This window comes from Juglans regia, chromosome 1, assembly GCF_001411555.2.
Source record: "Juglans regia cultivar Chandler chromosome 1, Walnut 2.0, whole genome shotgun sequence".
In the NCBI taxonomy this organism is placed as follows: Eukaryota; Viridiplantae; Streptophyta; class Magnoliopsida; order Fagales; family Juglandaceae; genus Juglans; species Juglans regia.
In genome coordinates, this window is record NC_049901.1 from 3,362,078 (window position 1) to 3,383,047 (window position 20,970).

General features: G+C 34.0%; 2 protein-coding genes across 4 annotated transcripts; both read left to right on the forward strand.

The window, feature by feature from the left end:
- Positions 1-1,046: 1,046 nt before the first annotated feature.
- Positions 1,047-6,823, forward strand: LOC108992860 (shaggy-related protein kinase epsilon). 2 transcript variants are annotated; one of them, XM_018967555.2, is made up of 13 exons: positions 1,047-1,314; positions 2,312-2,516; positions 2,617-2,709; positions 3,185-3,244; positions 3,342-3,614; positions 4,440-4,514; positions 4,588-4,644; positions 4,852-4,992; positions 5,113-5,163; positions 5,399-5,494; positions 5,582-5,665; positions 6,242-6,344; positions 6,479-6,823. In XM_018967555.2, exons 2-13 carry the CDS (start codon positions 2,394-2,396, stop codon positions 6,559-6,561), a joined length of 1,239 nt encoding a protein of 412 aa, XP_018823100.1. In that variant the 5' UTR covers positions 1,047-1,314; positions 2,312-2,393; the 3' UTR covers positions 6,562-6,823. The 2 variants fall into 2 exon arrangements, with proteins under 2 accessions (XP_018823100.1, XP_018823101.1); XM_018967556.2 differs by having other exon boundaries at positions 1,058-1,314; positions 2,312-2,507.
- A 5,214-nt stretch (positions 6,824-12,037) lies between these two features.
- LOC108992863 (DNA (cytosine-5)-methyltransferase DRM2) lies at positions 12,038-18,637 on the forward strand. Of its 2 annotated transcripts, XM_035693513.1 has the most exons (11): positions 12,038-12,457; positions 13,193-13,237; positions 13,458-13,595; positions 13,804-13,903; positions 13,984-14,030; positions 14,315-14,431; positions 14,700-14,799; positions 16,174-16,274; positions 16,458-17,186; positions 17,409-17,766; positions 18,066-18,637. In XM_035693513.1, exons 2-11 carry the CDS (start codon positions 13,235-13,237, stop codon positions 18,470-18,472), a joined length of 2,100 nt encoding a protein of 699 aa, XP_035549406.1. In that variant the 5' UTR covers positions 12,038-12,457; positions 13,193-13,234; the 3' UTR covers positions 18,473-18,637. The 2 variants fall into 2 exon arrangements, with proteins under 2 accessions (XP_035549406.1, XP_018823107.1); XM_018967562.2 differs by lacking the exon at positions 18,066-18,637 and having other exon boundaries at positions 12,074-12,457; positions 17,409-17,843.
- Positions 18,638-20,970: the final 2,333 nt, after the last annotated feature.

Genomic DNA, 20,970 nt, shown 5'->3' on the forward strand with positions numbered 1-20,970 from the left:
AGCCTATCTGTAGCTATGGGTTTAACAGCCCTCCAATGAGATTTGGACATGTAAGAAATTTCATGGGATACAAATTAAGAAGGACTCACCTGATTAACAAGCCTATTTGTCTTTGTATCCAATAAAAAAAAAAGGTTTGGAAGTTAACAAGCCAATCTATACAGAGGCAAAGAAAGAAAAAAAATCGAAAGTTTTTGCAAAATAATCAAACTCGACGTCGTTGTGATGAAGAAACACGCTCGGTGATAAAAATGCAGGTCGAGCTCCTTCGCACTCAATGTTGAGCTCCTTCGTGTCGTGAGGTCGAGCTTCGTCTCGCCTCGAGGTTGAGCTCCTTTGCATCGTGAGGTCATTGGTTTGGATTGTTTCTAGGTTGGGATGTGGGCTTTGGTGGAAGAAGGAGAGTGCAAGGAGATGACAACTGGTGCGAAATTTTTTTTTTTCCACTATAATTAAGCATCTAAAAGGTAAAATATAAGAGTTATGTGACAATAGGTTATTGGAGGACTGTTATTTGGGTATTAACAGTTGAACCGGTGGTAAAGTTTTATAAGAATAAAAAAATCATAAGTGTGAAATGTGAGAATAAATAATAATTAATGCGTGACATTCTTTATAGACAAAACATACTACTTTATCGTCTATTTCTAGCCATGCCCATGATTCCAACAGGTGCACATGAGATTGATTGCATAAAAAACAACAATTTCGTGCTTTATTTTCTCTTTCTTTCTTTGTTATTTTCCACCCAATCCTTTTTTCACACTTTATTATGTCATCACGAATCTTAGACTAATCCAACTAAGGGAATTGAGTCGGCCCAGCTCGGAATAATAATGGGCCAACTTGGATTGGATACCCAAATGCCCAACAATTTAATGTGTGATAAAGTTCAATGGATCCCATGTCTTCGAACTTCGAAGCAAGGTGACGACCAAGATGTCAGTCTCTAACTTATCCAACCACTAACTACCACGTGTCAAACTAGTTTCCGAAAGTACGGACTTGAAAACTGACTCTTAACTGAGATTGATAAAATCCAGTTGGGTTCCGCACTGCCCGGTCAGAGTCATCGGACAAAACGCAGGACAAGGGCATCCAAAGACTCCAACACAGTCTCTTTAGTCAAAGCCTGTAAGAAATCCCTCTGAAGCTGCGAAGAAAATTGGATCGGTTTTTCTTCTCTGCAAGATACTTACTCTCTCTCCCTCTCTCTCTCTCTCTCTCTCTCTATCTCACGCGCACACAAACATTTGGATCGAGGAAATTGCAAAATGTGAGGGATTTACAGCTTCACATGATTTCAAAGCTCAGGTACACTTCGATTATTTTTAACATTTGTTTGGTTTCTAGGAAAATGAAAGACTGGAAGTAGAAGAAAAGGGTTTTTGTTGGTTTTACTTGTAGGCTAAGCTGAGATTTCTAGTTGCTTTTAAGCTTGGTTTAGCGCAGTTAAAAAATCTACGCTTTGAAAAAAAACTTCCACTTTTTTTCCCATATTTTCTCAGTAACCAAACGGAGCTTTTAGGCTTTTTTTTTTTTATGTACAAAGAATGTTTATTTTCCTTTTTTAGTTTTAGGTTACGATAAGTTCTTATTTCCTTTCTTGTTTGATAAGTAGTTCTTATTTCCTTTTGTTTCCACTTAAGCTGATTTCATAGTTACAGATTCGGCATTTTGACTCTCTTATAAGCTTCTAAGTTATATTGAAATGCACAAGATTAGGGATGCGATTGACATAATACTCAGTGATCTCGCTAAGAGAAGTTCAGAAATCTATGCATTCTAGTCTATGTTGGATTTAAAAGGTGAAAAAACAAGTATTAGGGTCTCGTTAGTGTGGTAGGAGTATACATTCTAGTTCATTAATTCTGTCGGAATAGTGACACATGAATAGTTACACCAAAATCTTTAGATATACAGTGAGATGGAGAATAGGGTTAGATATACATCCAGAAAACAAGAATGTGGTTATTTTAATCATGTAGAAATTTATGTATTATTTACAGATTTCTGGACTATACATCTGCATGCTTTTATGAAATAAATTCAGCAGAATATGGCTTAGCTAGTTTATGGACATGATAATGACATGATGACACATAGTTGTATTAGAGTATCTTTTATAACAACAGCACAAGATCATATTTTATCTGAAGTTAAATGTTTTCTGATAACGTAACTATGGTAATGCATGTTTAGTTTCTTAAGGGTTGTAAGCGAGCACAGTGACAAATTCTCCTTCCCTTCTCATAGGATGGTATAATATTATTTTATATGTCTGAGTTGTTGTATTTTCACTTTTCTTCAGGTTATAACACTTGCATTGGTTGGCGTGGCTGGTCTGCTTTAAGAATCTGCAAACATCTTTCCTCCATATCTCTTCGGAATTTATGGCTACTGCCGGTACAGCTCCTGCTTCAGCTGTTGGTAAACCATCTGGCGAGGCAATGATTGTTGACAAGCTCCCGGAGGAAATCAATGAAATGAAGATCAGGGATGAAAAGGTTGAAAAGGTTGGCTTGTCAAATATTTGCAGATTATGTTTTGTCCGTATATTATCGGTATTATTATTTTCTCTATGTAGTTTCTTTATTGCTAGTTTCTGTGTTGTAGGAAATGGAAGCAACAATGGTAGATGGAAATGGAACTGAAACTGGACACATTATAGTAACCACAATCGGTGGTCGAAATGGTCAACCCAAACAGGTATATATGTGAAACTACATAATCATAATCGCATCAGTTCTCTCGTTAAGTAGTGAGGTGGAGAGAGAATACCATGCATGCCTCCTGAAAATGAGTCAATTTCTAACAAAGTCAAGAGGTCGCTTGTAAGAGACAATGAAAGCCAATGTCTTTATCTTGGAAACTAAATCAGTAAGGAAACAACACTGATAACTGTGGGTATCAACCTGTCATGAGAAGATCATGCTGATCTGATGCTATGTGTTGTTTGTGAAATTCAGTGTATTCTCTAGAATATATACTTACTGACAAGTTTTCCAGTCTTTCAGCTTTTAGATTTGATGTGAACTTTTATCCTCTAACCTGGACAATTGTGTATACTAACAGATATGAAGACAAAACTTTGCAGATACTAATTTGTGGAAGTTGAGTGTGTGCGTTAATTTGTGGAAGTTGAATACTTGCGTTGCTTTAATTTTCCTAATGTGTGCCGCAGACCATAAGTTACATGGCGGAGCGTGTCGTAGGACAGGGCTCATTTGGTATTGTGTTTCAGGTGATACTTTAATTGCCAGTACTGAATTGCTATAGTGATTGTTGATTTTTTGGGTAAGGTTTTAGTTAAGATAAGCTTCACACATTTCATTTTGCAGGCCAAGTGTCTAGAAACTGGAGAAACTGTTGCAATTAAGAAGGTCTTGCAGGATAAGAGATATAAGAACCGTGAATTGCAAACAATGCGCCTTCTTGATCATCCTAATGTCGTGTCACTAAAGCATTGCTTCTTCTCAACCACGGAAAAGGATGAGCTCTATCTCAATTTGGTGCTCGAATATGTACCTGAGACGGTATATCGTGTAGCAAAGCACTACAGCAAGGCAAATCAGCGGATGCCCATGATATACGTCAAACTCTATACATATCAGGTTCTCCCTGCCGCCTTTTCCTTTTTCTTAGGATGTGGGGGAGGAGGCTAAGAGTGCCATCATTTTAAATGTGATATTTGCTCTACTTGGTAATGAGATTTTTTAGCAATGATTTGTGATTATCCAGCGCAAGAAAGCTAAGAAGTTAATTAAAGTAAGAGGTCTGGGGGGAAAAGTGAGGGGGGAACAAATGTCAACAAGTTCAAGAGTCAAAGAGTTACAACTGTATTGTTTAAACTGAGTAAAACCTCATTTTCTTGGTTTTTTTTTTTAATCTATGAAAACTATTAAATATATTTTCAGTTTGGTTCTAGATGCTCTTCAATTACCATTTTTGTTTGATTAGAGAAAGTTGGTGAATTTTACTTAACATAACGATCATAATTGCCTTAATAAATTCCCCTGCTCTGTAGTTAAAGCCAGATAAATTGTGGCTTCCCCCATGACTGTTCATCTTAATATATAAGTGATGCATTTAAGCATCCATTTTGCACACTTTGATGGAACCATGGTGGTTGTTAAAGCAGAAATTTGTGGAAGATTGCTACACGTCCCAATCATGAGCATGCCCATATAGGTACAATAGAAAAATCAATATATATATATATATCTATATATATTTCCTCCTTATTTTAGATCACTTTAAACTTAGTGATAATGAGGACAGAACCTAAGAGGTACCTATGAGATATTCTGCCACTAGATCAAAGTCTCTTTTCATATTTATTATTTTTTATGTTCGGGGACTATTTGATGATCACTAGAAAACCTATTAGCATGTACTGACTATGCTATGATTTATTAATGCCTATTGGATTTTGGCAGATATGTAGAGCTTTGGCATATATTCATGGAGGCATAGGCGTATGCCACAGGGACATTAAGCCTCAGAATCTACTGGTTTGTATTTGAAGATTGGGGATTTTTCCTTTTAGGGATTGGATCCTGTTACCAATACAAGTTTGTGTTGCAGGTTAACCCCCATACTCACCAGGTCAAGCTATGTGATTTCGGAAGTGCAAAAGTTCTGGTAGTATTTTGTTGCTTTGTCTCTTGACTTCATAATGTCACATGTATAGCCATTTTTTATTTGCATAGTTTTTGGGAGATATGCTTCCCCATGATGTCAATGATGTTCCCTCTGGTTGGCGTTCTTAATTTTATGCACTCTTGACTAGCACCCTGACCTCTCTTTGATTGATGGATCCCTTGCTCTTTTATTTAACATCTGGAACAGGTAAAAGGTGAGCCAAATATATCATATATTTGTTCCCGTTATTATCGAGCACCTGAACTTATATTTGGAGCAACTGAATACACTACTGCAATTGACATCTGGTCTGTGGGTTGTGTTCTTGCTGAACTGCTGCTCGGACAGGTTCTCTACAAAAGAAAAAAAAAATATTAATATCTACCTGTGACTTCTTTTTTTCCTTTTGGTCTCACTAAATGTATATCAGGGACTGATTGTAAACTGTTTTCCTTTTCTTTTTTATAGCCTCTCTTTCCTGGTGAAAGTGGAGTTGACCAGCTAGTTGAGATTATTAAGGTAAGATATCCTCAGCCTTCTGTGCAATAGAAAGGTGCATTTTTTTCAGTGGATGAACTCAAAAGTTGTGATCATTTAGCTTTTTAAAATTAAACATGATCAAATATTCTTTTCTTGAATTAGGTGCTTGGCACACCTAATTCAAGAAAGGTGCATTTTTATGAGTAGATGAACTCAAGTTGTGATTATTTAACTTTAAATTTAACATGATTAAATATCCTTTTTCTTGAATTAGGTGCTTGGTACACCAACTCGTGAGGAAATCAAATGTATGAACCCAAACTATACAGAGTTTAAATTCCCACAAATCAAGGCCCACCCCTGGCATAAGGTGAATCCTTGGCCTCTGTTCCACGATCTCTGCTAATTTTTTGCATGATACTCGTAGATTCAACTGACAGTCTTCTTTTGAACACAGATATTCCACAAGCGCATGCCCCCAGAAGCAGTAGATCTTGTCTCGAGACTTCTTCAGTACTCTCCAAATCTGAGGTGCACTGCCGTAAGTATTTTCTCATTTGCTCCTTATGTCCTAATGCAAGTGAAGGATAAAGATTGATATTGCTGGATTAATTTTTTATCCTATTAGCCATTCAGTTCATTATGTGGCAACTTTCCTTTGCAGTGCTCAAATGGCTTGCCTTGTAAAGCCATTGGGTGTGATTTCTACTTGATTATACATCTTGTGTTGCTTGATGTAAAAACTATGAGCATTTTTTTGAATGAGCAATCAAGATGATTTCTCTTCAGTGCCCATGCTGTTTGAAGGTGAAATTCATATCCGCTGGGATGCAACCATCTCAGAAAATGGGTCCTGCTGCTGAGATTTTCATGACTAATTCCTTGCACGTTTCTTAGATTTTAGATTATGATCCTACACTCACATTTTATACCTCTTCAAATTCTATGCAAGAGCTAAAATATACTACTTACCATTTGCAGTAGAAAGAAAAAGACACACACACACACGTGTATATATATATATATATATATTACTTCCATGGAGAAAGAAACTTGCTGCTAATTTGAGTTCACTATCTATCAATCGAAAGGATCATTTGTTATATATCTTTTGCAGTTAGAGGCCTGTGTCCACCCATTTTTTAATGAACTTCGTGATCCTAATAACCGTCTTCCTAATGGACGTCCCTTGCCGCCTCTCTTTAACTTCAAACCTCAAGGTTCTTCTCTCTCTTTTTTGCACCTCATTTTTTTTTTCTTTCTTTTTGATTACTTCTCAGTGGAACGTTTGCATTAAATAACCAAGCTAATCCGTTATATATAATGTGGTATGAACGATGGGTCACATTTGCAGAGCTGAAAGGAGCAACATTGGAGCTTTTGTCCAAACTGATACCAGAGCATGCCCGGAAACAATGCCCTTTCCTTGCTTTGTAGACAGAGTGTAGAATGAAACGCTGAATGGATGTAATGATTGTAAGATTGTATGTATCAAGTTTGTCCTGCTTTGCTTTCTGCATAAATTAGTGCTGCCGCGATTGTTATTATATCTACTTTTTCAACTTTCAAGTACTTGATTGACTATCCATGCTGCTATTTTTCCTTTTGCCTGTGTCAAACACTCGAGGGTGATTATTAGCCGATCGTGTCTGTAATCATAAAGTAATAACTCAATGTACAGTTGCTTGCTCGCTCTCTCCCTCTTAATCTCTCTCGGTTTTAGACTTTTGTCTTTCTTCCATGGAGATACATACCATTTGAGGGAAGGAAAGTGGTGCTTAGTGCTGAAAAAAGCTTCAAGATGAAGTTCTATTTATCATAATATGCTTGCCTCGTCGCATGGATTATTTACTTGTTTCTCAAATAATTTGTCTACCGCCTCAAGCTTCTGTTAGGAGTAAAACACGTAATCGTATGGTGCTTTAATCGTGGTCTTAAACGCGTAATCAAGTGCTTTACGAGTACTGCCCAATGTGCATGATCTTTGTAATTTTTTTTAATACATTTTCATAGAGGAGTCTACTGTTTTATAAAAGACTTGTATATTTAAAATTTTTTTTAAAAAAATAAGTGTCTTAGTTAATTATCATGGTGGGGAAGTTTTAATTTTAATTGTTGCTTTTTTTAAAAAAAATTTTTGGTCTTGATTCTTGATCCACCAATAAAACCCAAAATGAAGGAAGAGTAGTCCCCCAAACGACTAGTCGGATAAGAAAAGTAGTCATGTTTATGGCGTGGGCCAACTTCCACGCGTGGGTGATGGAGCGACCCACTACTGGTGGTTTTTATATTTTTTTGACGAATTACCTTAAATTTTTTTGAATAAAGTCTATCACCGTTCATTTATCAGAAAAAATTTATACCTATGACCAGATATATTTTGAGATTTTCTTATATCAAACATGAGATTATAAATCAAAATAATGTATTTGGAGCTCCACTAATACAATATTTCCTTTTGTGACTAGTATGATCTCTATTATTGTTAATACTCTTTACAGACAAACGTCTAAGAGACAACACTCTCTGCCTAAACAGGGACTCAACCTCACTCTTTATAAAAAGAGATGACTCAACCTCTACAGACAAAAGTTCGAGAGACGAATTTTTTTCTTAAATTAACAATAAGGAAAACAATAAGATATATACAAAAAAAGACAGGTTACAATTTGGATCAACTCTGATAGATTTTAAAATCCGTGATGGCCCGTGAAGGCAACACAAATATCTCTTTTCAACCACAAATAACATATCTGAAAGGTCTGGTAGTGGCAAGTCCGATAATATGACGCGTGTGTTGAAAAGAGCTGCCAAAAGGGGTGGCGTGTGAGAATCACGCACAGTGATTTTTGCAAAACTATCACTTTCCTCCGAATGATTTTCGACATGTAAATCTGCTTGTGCCACGCGTATCTTTCAGGAATTGTCAGAAAAGCTGTAGATCTATCTTTTTCGACTTTGAAGAAAGTAAAAAAAAAAACTAAGTAAAAAAAATATTGATTGACAAAATGAATGAATGAAAAAGATGGGGGAAGCTGACATTTTTTTACATGTTTACTGAACAAGCTAAACATAACTATCTTTTAAAATATTCACACTAGATTAATACAGAAGTTAAAAATAAATAAGAATTCTATTTTTTAAACTCTGACAATTGTATATAATTAAAATAATCTATTTGATTATTCATATAATCAAAAAGCTTTATATTTATAACGTAAGAACAGAGATAAGTGCAAATCCTATTTATTTATAGATTGGAATGTATTACATATGTAATTATACTAATTGAGACATTAAATTAAAAGAGAAATAATCATCTTTCCTCTTTAAACGTAACATGCAATGAAAATTGGATAGTGGAGGCCAACTAAAAGGATTGATGAAGATTTAAAAAAAAAAAAAAAAACCGATTGGTGAAGGTGGAAAGTTGTATTAAAATACGATAAAAAAAAAAAAAGTTGTATTAAAATAGAAAGAAGGTTTTCCAAATGATGTGTTTTCGTTCGAAACGAAATAAACACCACAATTTTCTTAAATGTCTAATTGGTATGTTACCATGTTTTTAAACTTCCTTAAAGATAATTGCAAATGACTAAATAAGAAAAAATATTTACAATGATGATTGTATAACTGTTACGTAATTATTTAAAAAAAAATGAATAAAATAAGAGACTCACATGAAAAAAATTAATTTTTTATTAGTAAATCTCACTCTTTTTCAAAACGATTACGCAGCGTTTATGCACTTCACGATTGTATATAAAATTACTCTAATTAATTATAATGTATTGTAAAAGAATTATTAATATCTTATTAATATAAAAATTTTATTTATTTTAAATGAAATTTATCATCTTTCTTTATACTGAAGTGAATAACATTATCTTTAATTGATTATAACGTATTATAAAATAATTATTCATATATTATTAATATCAAAATTTCATTTATTTTAAAGCTTTGTTTGATAATAAATGAGATCAGATAAGTTAACATAGATGTTAAAAATTAAATAAAAGATTATTATAATATATTTTTTAAAATATTAAAAAATAATATTTTATTTAATTTTTAATTTTCATTTTAATTTATTGACACTTTTTTTTATACTTTATTCTCTTTTTACTGTAAAAGAGAAAGTGACGTGATTGATAATTGGACAGTGGAAGCCAGCTAATAAATGCACGTAATTACATTTTTAGACTTTGATTGTTTGGTGGTTCCAATAGAGAAAGGGATACAAGTGGTATTTAACTGTGTTGACAACTGAAGACACTGTTAGAGCACAATAGGCAAAGGTTAAAATAAAATTCCATTTAGTTATTAGAGATGAAAAGCTGTTTGCAATGGATTAGGCAAAGTCACGCTGACTGACTATTAGATACAGTTCAACGAGCAAATGTTCATTTTATTATTTGTTTGGAACTCTCTCTATTCTTTATTTTCTCATGCAACTACCTTCAGTTTCTTTCTTTCAATTTTTTTTTTCCACTTTTCACATCTCTACTTCCTTTTATTGTTTCATCTCGTGAAATAGTAAAATATGATAAAATAAAATAAATTCATAATTAAAATAATTTAACTGTTATTCACAAATTATTTGACTAATATTCATGTATTTCTCATATCGTCTCATTAAGGTCTGACTGTGCGACTGCGACTGCGACTGCGACTTATAATCGGATTCTGACTCCAATCGAAATTGCCAAAGTCGGAGGTCAAAGCTCCGATTGGAGTTGAAGGAAATAAGAAAAGCGGGAAAAAAAATCATAAAAAAATTTGCCCCAAAGCAACAACTAAATTCGCAGGAAATCAATAAATATCAAACAACATTTAATAAAATGACAAACGATACCCGAGTTAACTATGTAAACTCAATAAATTCTACAAAACACAAAGAGCAACGACGACCTATTTAACAAAATTACAAACAACAACTGAACTTGTTTTTCTTTTTAATTGCAATAATAGAGGTCGAGTTGGTATAGTATGAGAACTCAAGAAGTAGAACATATGTATGAGAGCTTGGAGATAAGCTCGGGGATGTCGAAGCCACGAGGAGTAGAGCCGATGATGTCAAAAGCGAGGGAGAAGAGAGAAAACAAAAGAAGATAGATAAAATGTTCATATATGATGAGAAATACGTAGAGGATGAATTAGGGTTTAAAGATAATGGATAAGAAAACAACATCGTTTTATCATTTACATACAAAACAAAATGCAAAACATTACTATATGGGGCTCAACTGCGAGTCTAAGGTAAGAAAAACAAAATCTCAATTGTTAGGTCACCTAACAAGGTACAATTGATATCACAATATTTAACATATTAAGTATAAATATTAGAGTCGAAGTTTAGAGGTTTGAGCCTACATCAGCTTCGAATACGACTCCAAATTTTGATTCTTTCAACTTCTTCGGAGTCGAAGTCGACAGTAATTTTGTCCACTCCTACATCTCATTCCCCAAACATCTAAATCTAAGAGTGACGATTCTATCTTTATAATTGGTTGTTGTTATTGGTGAGAGGGGTACTACAAATATAAAGAGATTATACGAAAATAAATTTATAAATTGACATGATTTAATGTAATTTGTTAGGGTTGTATTTGATAAGTAAAGACTACTTCACCACTATTTATAAATTGTTCATTACTATCTACAAATTATCTGATATTACTTTAGCATCCAAACGAATCCTAAATTTACTTAACGATAAAAGTAACTTTATAATCTGACATATAATACAGAGTCATATTATTTTATAAATTTACTTTTGTATAATTCTGTAATGCTGTAATATTTATCTTTTTTGGTACTAATTTTGTTTGAGCTCATTGTTGTTTAAGAGCTTTTATCTTGAGTTGCCATCTAACTCACGCGGTAAGGTTATATCAGTTACTTCACATTAGTCAAAAAGTTAAAAAACTAGTGTGAGATTTTAGAGTTAGAAGTTTATAGTTGGTTACTTAATGCATTTTCAAAATGGAAATAAAATTATTGTTGACTAGTGGTACTTTCCTTTTATGATGTTTTTGTTTGTTGCTACGGACTTTTTATCGTTTGTTTGAATAATGAAATTAAATGAGATTAGATTAGATTATTTTATATAAATTGAATAAAATATTATTATAATATTTTTTTTATTATTTTATGATTTAAAAATATTGAATTGTTTATTAAATTTTGTATGTAAATTTTAAAAAGTTATAATGATAAGATGATATGAGATGAGATGTGTTGATAATATTTTTATATCCAAACGGAACCTGAGGATGTGTTTGAAAGATAAAATTTCTTCAATTAATCTCAAACTAATAATTTTTGGGATTTATTATTTTTTCAATTATTCATAAAAACTTAAAATTCATATAAACCTACTAAATGTATTCAAACACATATTTCAACCGATTTATATTAAAATACATTTTAATAAAAGTTATAAAATATTATTATTTATAGATGAATTTAAATTATCTAAAATAACCTTAAAATAGAGTTGTAGCCAAATAAAACTAAGCCAATCAAATGTATTACGTACGTCTAGCATTAGTTTTTTATTTATTTAATCCCACGGCCAAACCTATCAAATACAACGGCTCCGTTTAGATAGTAAAATAATATAATATTAGATAAAAATTAAAAATTAAAAAAATATTATTATAATATTATTTTTTAATATTTAAAAAAATTAAATTATTTATTATATTTTATATAAAAATTTTAAAAAATTTTAATAATTATATTAGATAGATTAGATGGTATCATACGAGGCGAAGATGACTATGATGGACTCACTTCTTTATCCGAATCAAACGGCCCAAAAGACATCCCGGTCCAAACAATTCAATTACTCTCTGATTACTGTAACTTCAGTATACTGTATACCAATCGGCGAGCATCCATTTTTATGATTTTATTTACCAATCGACGAGCCCTTTATTTTTGTAATTTTTTTCTTAACAGCATAACGCCCCACGAAAACTCAAAGCAGATTCCGAAACGATCAAAAAAGGGGGGTCTCTCAAATTTTCACGGATTATCGACGCTCACCTGCAACATGGGTTCTCTCTGTCCAGACCACAGTTTCTCTCTGTAGAATTTCTCTGGCCTCTGTCTGCACGTAGCTTCCTCCACTCTCTCTCACAGCAGTATTATACTTCTGTTTTCTTTTTCACCGTTACTCTGAAATATATCTCGGTAGAAAGACTCAAGAGCTCCGTCTTTAGCCCTACGGTGGAGGTTTTCGCAGGGAGACCTAGTACATTATCGTTTTCATCGGTGGTAGCTTCGCGATTAGCGAGATTCCTCCTATTTTCGTTTCAGAGGGGTAAGTTTTCTCCGAACGATGTCAATTTCTTGATCATATTTTGTTAATATGGTTTTTTTTTTTGGGTTTAATGTTTAGAGATATATTAAATAAAGAGGGTCGTTATGGGGTTATTTGATTTGTATTATAATCTATCATGCTCTACATGGTTACCGAGAAAAGGTAACAAAAGGAACGGGAGAAAAATTTTCATTTTCTTAATAATTTGTTGTTTCACTATTTGGGGCCAAGAAAGTATGTTGGACTATAGGACTGACTTGAAAGTAAAGGTATCAAATTATCTGGAATCCAAACAACACGAGACATAGGGTTTCAGATTTTTTCCTTCAAAACTGTTTTCACAAGTTTTCTCAGCAACCAAACAGAGGTAGGTTTGTTTTAGATTGTATTTATTATGTGCTAAAGATCTTGGTCTGATAGCTGTAGGCCAAAAGCTTGTCTCCGCTTGATTGTAGCATGTATGAGAACAAAGTTAATATCTCAACATTATGAGATCATCCCAGCACCTCAGGTCATCGATTTATTAAATCGGACCTTCGTATTATTATTTTGGTCCTAGCCTTCTGTGAGCAAATCCTTATGGAAGTCACATGGTGCTTAGTGTAAATTCGTGAATGTTAGTTATTGTCATTACTTTTGTAATTAGTGGTTGCGTCTTAACTTACCTTTTTTGGCACTTATTTCCTTATTGTTGCGTACTCATAAAAAAAATTTCTTATTTGTGTTCCTGCACAGGTTGAAACTTCAACTTTGCACAAAGCCGTAGATTACAGAGAAATGGTACAGTTTATTATTCATTCTAGCTTTGTCTATTGATATATTGTTTTGTAATTTTCTGCTTTTCATAATAATTCTTCAGTTTGAATCAAACAAAAATATTTTGCTTGACTGACCAGTAAATATTAAATAAAACCTTTTTTTTATTGATATATTTATATACCGGCCATCATTTGATTTCTGTATGGTGTGCATGTCGGTGTTGATGCGTTTACTTGAGCAGAATGGGGATGCTTCTGGTGTAGGGGGTGAAAATTTTGACTGGAACACTGATGACGAGCTGGAAGTTAATGATTTCTCTTTATCTTCTTGTTCAAGTTTGACACCTCCAAATGGAGAAGCTGTTGTGGGCTGTGGGGAGGTAAAACTTTTTTAGCTGCATGTACTAAAATTTTTTGGCTTGAGCTCCATGCAATGATTTTTGTTTCTGCATGTCAAGATTTGCCCTAAAATGTACTTCACGAAAAAAAAATATTAGCCCTGATATGCATATTGTTATTTAAATAAAATCATTCCCTGAAATGCATATTGTTTGTTAAATAACTATATACCCCCTTATCTGGCTCAAGGCACGCTCAACTGCTGGTTGTTCCAACTCCAAGTTGATTGATCATTTCATCGGGATGGGATTCTCTAAAAAGATGGTTTCCAAAGCAATTCAGGAAAATGGTATAAGCTCAATCTTACTTAAATTGAGAATATGTTTTTAGCTTATTAGCATTGCAAGTAACCCTTCTGCTAATCTTCAGGGGAGGAAAATACAGATTCAATTCTAGAAACCCTCCTTACATACTCGGTGAGCTAATACCTGCCCAACTCTCAGATTCTGTTTTTGCTACTTTTGTATTGGCTGCGTAAGCCACATTGTACCAAATAAATCATTCTTACTATCCCTCTGTCCTTTTTTTGAGGGAGGGAGGGATCAAACAATTCTTTTGCTGACCTTTCTCTTTGCTCATGCGTTGGCTAGACCAACAATTATTTTTTTATGGCATACTCTCTTTCATTTTATGATGTTGTTGGCTTCAACTGTCACAACTTTAATTAGTCTGGCCTTGAGACTGGTCTCAATTTCTGCAGGCTATCGAAAGCTCTCCTCGAGGACAGCATGATGTCGATTCTGATAATTCCTCTTTAGACAGTGGAGGGAGTTTTCTGGATGACTTCTCAGATATTGATAGTTCTTCTGACACTGAGGTAGGTGGCATTTCATTTTTGGCTAAGCTATGGACTCTATAATAAGTACATTCATCTAATATGCTCTTCTGCAAGTATGTGACTGCTAGCAAATTTTTATTTTGCATTAGCTCCTTTTTTCCCGTTCACAAAGATTACAATTACATGGGGCATGTTGGCCTATGATTGACAATTTATTTTTCTTGCTCGTTATGTGTATAAATCAGCTCGTACATACTTTTTTCAAAAAATGTGTATAAATCAGCTCATACATTGATCTGTCTGGCAGGAAATCATGATTCCTGAGTCTGATGTGGATGGTAAATTGTTGTCCTTAGTTAAGATGGGGTACACAGTGGATGAGGCTTCAATAGCAATAGAGAGATGTGGTGCGAATTTCAGCATTATGTGAATTTTGTACTGTTTTATCTTTGTTTTAGTCAATTTTCTTTTGATGTCTTTTGCTTCATCCATATTTCATGCGACAATGCATTGGTAAGTGTGAATTTAAAATTTTCATTTTGCTTCATCCAATGTAACTTTAATACACACGCACACATACTGGTCCCCAAATGTCTCACTTTCTGTGGAACTTTTTTAGGGGTTTAACACTTCTAGTATAATTTCTCATGAGAAAGCTCTATGTAATACTTATGAGATGACTTGTGACTGCTGAGTTAAGTTTCATTTGAATGGAGTGCTATTTTAGGCCTCGTTTGGACACAAAATTCTCAAAACTTCTCATAATTTCATTCCCAAACATCATTCAAACACAAAACACTTTTCAATTTGAAATCTTCAACCGTTTCATATAATCATTACCTAATCAGTATACAAACACAAAAGCCAATACAACTTTTACAAACTTCAAAACAAAACACAAAAACCAATACAACTTTTATAAACTTCAAAACAAAAATAATATTAAAAAATTATATTCAAACAATTATTTAACTTTATAGTATTTTTATTCTACTTTTTCTCTCATTTCCTAAAACCCAATAAAACATCTTAGTTCAAACCATTTCACTACGATTCACAGAATTATGAGATACTCCAAGTGTCTAAACGAGCCCTAGTTGAAAATACTGCCCCTTGACAGTTGTTTTGACAACCTTTTCTTGCTTGCTTCTTTATCCTACTAATTCCATTTTGGTCTTTTTTTTTTTTTTTAAATGGAACATTTAAGACTTAAGAGTAATAGAACAACTTTAAAAACCAAATGGGGTGCATTAGTAACTTGTGGTTCAGGAGATTCATGTAGCCATGTAATAATTTGTGTTAAACTATAGTGAGCTACCTGTGTAGTCACTTGTGTTGAACCACATCAAGGAGATCCATGTGGTAACCTGCACTGAATTTTAGTCATTTTGTCTTCTACCATATCGACTTACCTACCACAAAATTTCTATCAAGGCTTTATGGTGTTGGTCTTTCATACCAGTGAATCATGGAGCAAAAATATTTAGTTTGTCTAGCCTTTTAGATTTCTTCCATAATTGGTAACCTAACGTACTGGGGATGACTTGGTGGAGTTAAGTAAGCCCTCTAGGTAGAATCCAAGTTGGGTTGGTGACATTTTGTTTCTGGTGCTGTTAACTACAATAATCATTTGTAAGTAAATACTTAAAGAAGCCACTGGTCTGCTTCAACTGGTAATTTTCTTAGTAGACAATATAAATGTTCTTCAATCTCTTGTCATTGTAGCAAAATGTATATCACTGTCTCTTTCCTCGTCTTACTATGCCCTCCAAGCACTTCAGGTCAGAACTCCTCACTTGTGGAGTTGACAGATTTTATCTGTGCTGCTCAAATGGCTAAGGTGGCTGATGCACATTTTCCAGAACTCCCCCTTGAAGTCAAGGTACTCCATTTTGCCTCTTTAAGTGGATATAAACTCATCCACCAAAGAGAAAGGTGAAATGAAGCTTTGCTAATATTCTTATTTGTTTTCCCCTTATAAATGAGCCATAATTTATCTATGATGTTGTTTATACTACTTTGAATAATATTCGTCAAAGGTGATTAGTTTTATCTATTTTGACAGCCGAAGCTTAAGCATTGTGATTTTTCTAAGCATAAGAAAAGGAAACTTTCTGATTATGCGATGTGGAAAAAGAAAAGGCGGAACGGTGTTCATGATGATGATGATGAGACCATTCATCTCCCAAATCCAATGACTGGATTTGGTGCACCTGGTGAACCATGCCAAACAATATCTAGAACACTTCCAGAGGCAGCTGTTGGGCCTCCCTTTTTCTATTATGAGAATGTGGCTCTTGCTCCTAAAGGGGTTTGGACCACCATTTCACGGTTCCTATATGATGTCGAACCAGAATTTGTTGATTCAAAATACTTCTGTGCTGCTGCTAGGAAAAGGGGCTATGTTCACAATCTTCCAATAGAAAACAGATTTCCTCTTCTTCCGCTTCCACCACGAACCATTCATGAGGCATTACCCTTAACAAGGAAATGGTGGCCTTCATGGGATCAGAGGACAAAGTTGAATTGCATACAAACTTGCATTGGTAGTGCAAAGCTGACAGAGAGGATTCGCAAGGCACTTGAGGATTATGATGGTGAACCACCTCTGAGAGTTCAGAAGTATGTACTTGATGAATGTCGAAAATGGAATCTAGTCTGGGTTGGGAGGAACAAGGTTGCCCCACTTGAGCCTGATGAAGTAGAAATGCTTTTAGGTTTCCCAAGGAACCACACAAGGGGAGGTGGAATAAGTCGAACTGATAGGTATAAATCACTTGGTAACTCATTCCAGGTATGAATCCGTATATAGGATGAGTCAGTAATGTAATATGTGAATTACTCATTTGGAAATGTTGCAAGCTATTTAGATAGTTGCAAAATGCATGCTATTTCATTATAATTCATTTTCTTCTCTAATTTTCCCTAGAGATTCCCAAATTTTAAATCATTCCCATTTGAGGATATCACTGGGAATTGTATTTGTCAACTAGCTTGTTGGTTTGGTTGATTTCAGGTTGACACAGTAGCATACCATCTATCGGTCTTGAAAGACATGTTCCCAGGTGGCATCAATCTTCTCTCTCTTTTCTCTGGGATTGGTGGTGCGGAAGTAGCCCTGCATCGGCTTGGTATCCGTCTAAAGAATGTTGTGTCGGTTGAGATTTCAGAAGTAAATAGAAATATCCTCAGGTGTTGGTGGGAGCAAACAAACCAGAGAGGGAATTTGATTGACCTTGCAGATGTGCAGCAGTTAAATGGTGACCGGTTGGAGCAGATGATGAGCTCATTTGGTGGATTTGATCTTGTAGTTGGTGGCAGCCCGTGTAATAATCTTGCTGGTAGCAACAGGCATCATCGAGATGGACTTGAGGGTAAAGAATCTGCACTCTTCTACGATTACTTTCGTATTCTGGACTTGGTCAAATGTATCATGACAAAAGCACAATGATTCCATGTAAAGGAGCCTTTATTTCTGGTACTTTTGGTTAATTTCAATTTCTTGGATCTTTTTTTTTTTTTCTGAATTAAACATTGAAACAATAACTTGCAAGATTCTTTTTAAGCTTCTGCTTAAACAGAAAACAATTGTTGGCAAAGGAAGGTAAAGTTATTGACTGACATTCTTCTTTATGTTTGTGACTTTGGTCTGCTATTCATTGTGTTGGAGCAGTCTCTTTTAATAAGGCGAATAAAGCTACATTCTGCCCCCCCCCCACAAAACCAAAAAAAATAAAGGCCACCTTAGAAAATCTTATTGGATATTTTGTTTTGGGGGCAAGGAGTAGGGTCGGTTCAAGGTGTAGCTTTGCTCCTACTCAGGAAAACACATGGCTGTGGAGTTCCTGTGGATTTTTGATGGTATACTCTTTATTCTGGATGAAGAAGGATGGCCTTTATTATTATGACCTGCTGGATGTTTGCTGCTATCATCCTCCATGCTGCTATCTCTTTGAGGGTCTGGAGGCACTACATTCTGGGGTCAAAGTTTGTTGCGAAGAAGGGCAATATGGCTGTAAGCCACTCTCTCTTTTCTGTTCTCTTGGTTACATGTCTCATGGCTCTTTATATATTAGATAGATGTAATATATACGAGCGGCTCTGTTCTTGGTCATGTTTAATGTTGATCTGTAGCCCGTGCTGGTCAGGGACTTGGGCAGGGTTGATTGGATGACATATTTCTTTCTTAGTCCATGTTGAAGTGTAGAGCTTGTGAAGTAAGTGTTTTGTTTTGTGTGTGTGTGTGTGTGTGTTTCTGTTTACTTTAATATCAGAAAAAAAAAAAAGGAAAATGAATTTCCTAATATTTTGCTCTTTAAATATTGTATCAAATTTAAATTATAGTTGGATGTAAATTTAATCGGTTGGTTTTTTTTAGTTAATACAATAGGGTGGGCGGATTTGTGGGTTTCGGCCTGGACTGGATTGAATAAAGATGAACAGTCCTGCGAAGAAAAATAAATCACAATATGGTAAAGAAGATTAATTTTATTTGTTTTGAGATCATCCGATCAAGGTAATTTGTTTTGAGATGAGACCCAAAAGGAGGAACTACAAAGTCTAGTCCCATATGATGTCACTATACATATACAAACTTAATTTTTGAAGTCACAACAATTATGACAAATTCCCCAAAATATTTTAATGACCAATAAAACTTGGGCCTTGTTCATTTTCATAAAATTTTTCATCTCGTCTAATTATTACAATTTTATCGAAATTTCATATAAAATAAAATAAATAATTTAACTTTTTCAAATCTCAAAAATAAAAATAATATTTAAAAAAATATTCTAATAATATTTTATATAACTTTCAATTTTTATTTTAACTCATATCATATCATCTCATATGAGAAAACAAACGAGGCCTTAATAAACACTTGTATTTTCCAAGCCTAGTTGCTTTTTTGGCCTTATCAGCCCTCAATGAGAATCTACCACGTTAACAAGTCTATCCAAACCATAATGAAGCTTATCACACTAGATCAATTGGAGAGCCCCTTATCACATTCGATGGAAGATGAATCAGCAACCATCTATCGTTCAAGCCGCCGCAAGAGTGCACTTCAACAGCCTTAATCGTCGTCGTTCGTCACCGTTTGTCCATTGTCACCATCCCCTTAGCCACTTAAATGGTAATTTTCAATTTGGATTTTTTCCTATGGGTACTTCTCGGGTAGGAGATGTGTTCATATATGTTCCAGAGATGATAGAACAAATTCAAAATATTCAGGTAGGAGATTATAAGAGAGTTATAAAATATCCACATAAGAAAAAAATAAAAAAAATATGAGATATGCATGGGTTTCTCAGAACAATAATCTATACTGATTATAGTCTTAAATTTATCGATAATGCATAAATCTCCCTCTCCATCTCTTTCTCATCAGTTGCAATCTGTTATTTTCCTACTATGAAACCAGACACAAGACCATGAGAATATTAGAACTCATTGGAATTCCTTTTCATTTAAAGTGAGGTATTTAAACTATACATGGTTGACTCATTTATGGTCTAATGTGGTGCATACTCATTTTACCAAATCTTTCTCTCTAAACTCAGGATCAGTTGGCAGCCTACCAGTTACCAACTCCAAAATGACCACGTTTGAACATAGCTTTGAGAGAGACAGTGGAGGGTGATGATTGACAGAATTTTCACAGGAGAGGGTGAAGTGCCACCATCACGAGAAAGGAGTTTTGCTTGAGGTACCAGGCTGTGCGAGAGGGTGAGCCACCATAGTTATTCTACTTGGACTGTCGCGAAAGAGGGGTTTGTGGTTTGGAGAAGGCCGTGTAAGAGAGGGGGCTTTGATTTGGAAGAGGGGAGAGAATTCTTATCTTCGTGCGAGATAGGTGAGGGGATGAATGAGAATTTCAAATTCCCTGACGTGCGGCCACAGGAAATGTATTATGTGATGTCTATGTGTCACTCTCGTATTGGAGGACGGTTATTTGAGGGTTATTGGACTAAGTGGTTATAAGTTTCTCTCTTCCAAATTCAATTCTTTATATTTTCATTTCATTTCATTTCATTTTTAAAAGTATTTTCTAGGCAAACAAATTTAAGAATTGATTTTTAATATTTTTTCTACTTTTTCTTAGACCAATACAAAATCTAAGATAAAAACATGAATTATCAACTAAGTATGAATGTTTAGTCTAAAAAAATATAATAATGAATTTATAAATTGATGTGATTTAATATGATACGTTAAATTATAGAAATTATTTTATTATAAAATAAATATAATATTTTACAAAAGGCTTACTTTACTTTCATAATATTTTTTCTGTGTCACTTTTGTACTATAAAATAAAAGTTCAAAAAATAAAAATAGAAGTAAAGAGTTATTTTATTATTAAGTTGGTGTATAAAATATATAATTCACAATATTTAAATAGTAAGATTTGATTTGTAATATTTAAATTTTAAATTTTAAAATTTAAATAAAATTATATAATGCAATTATCTTATTAAATGTTATTAACACCGGCTGAGAAATAAAAATGTTCTGAATTAAATGGAGAGACTTTAAACCATGGTCAAAAGGCCAAGCCTAAGTCCCTAACCATG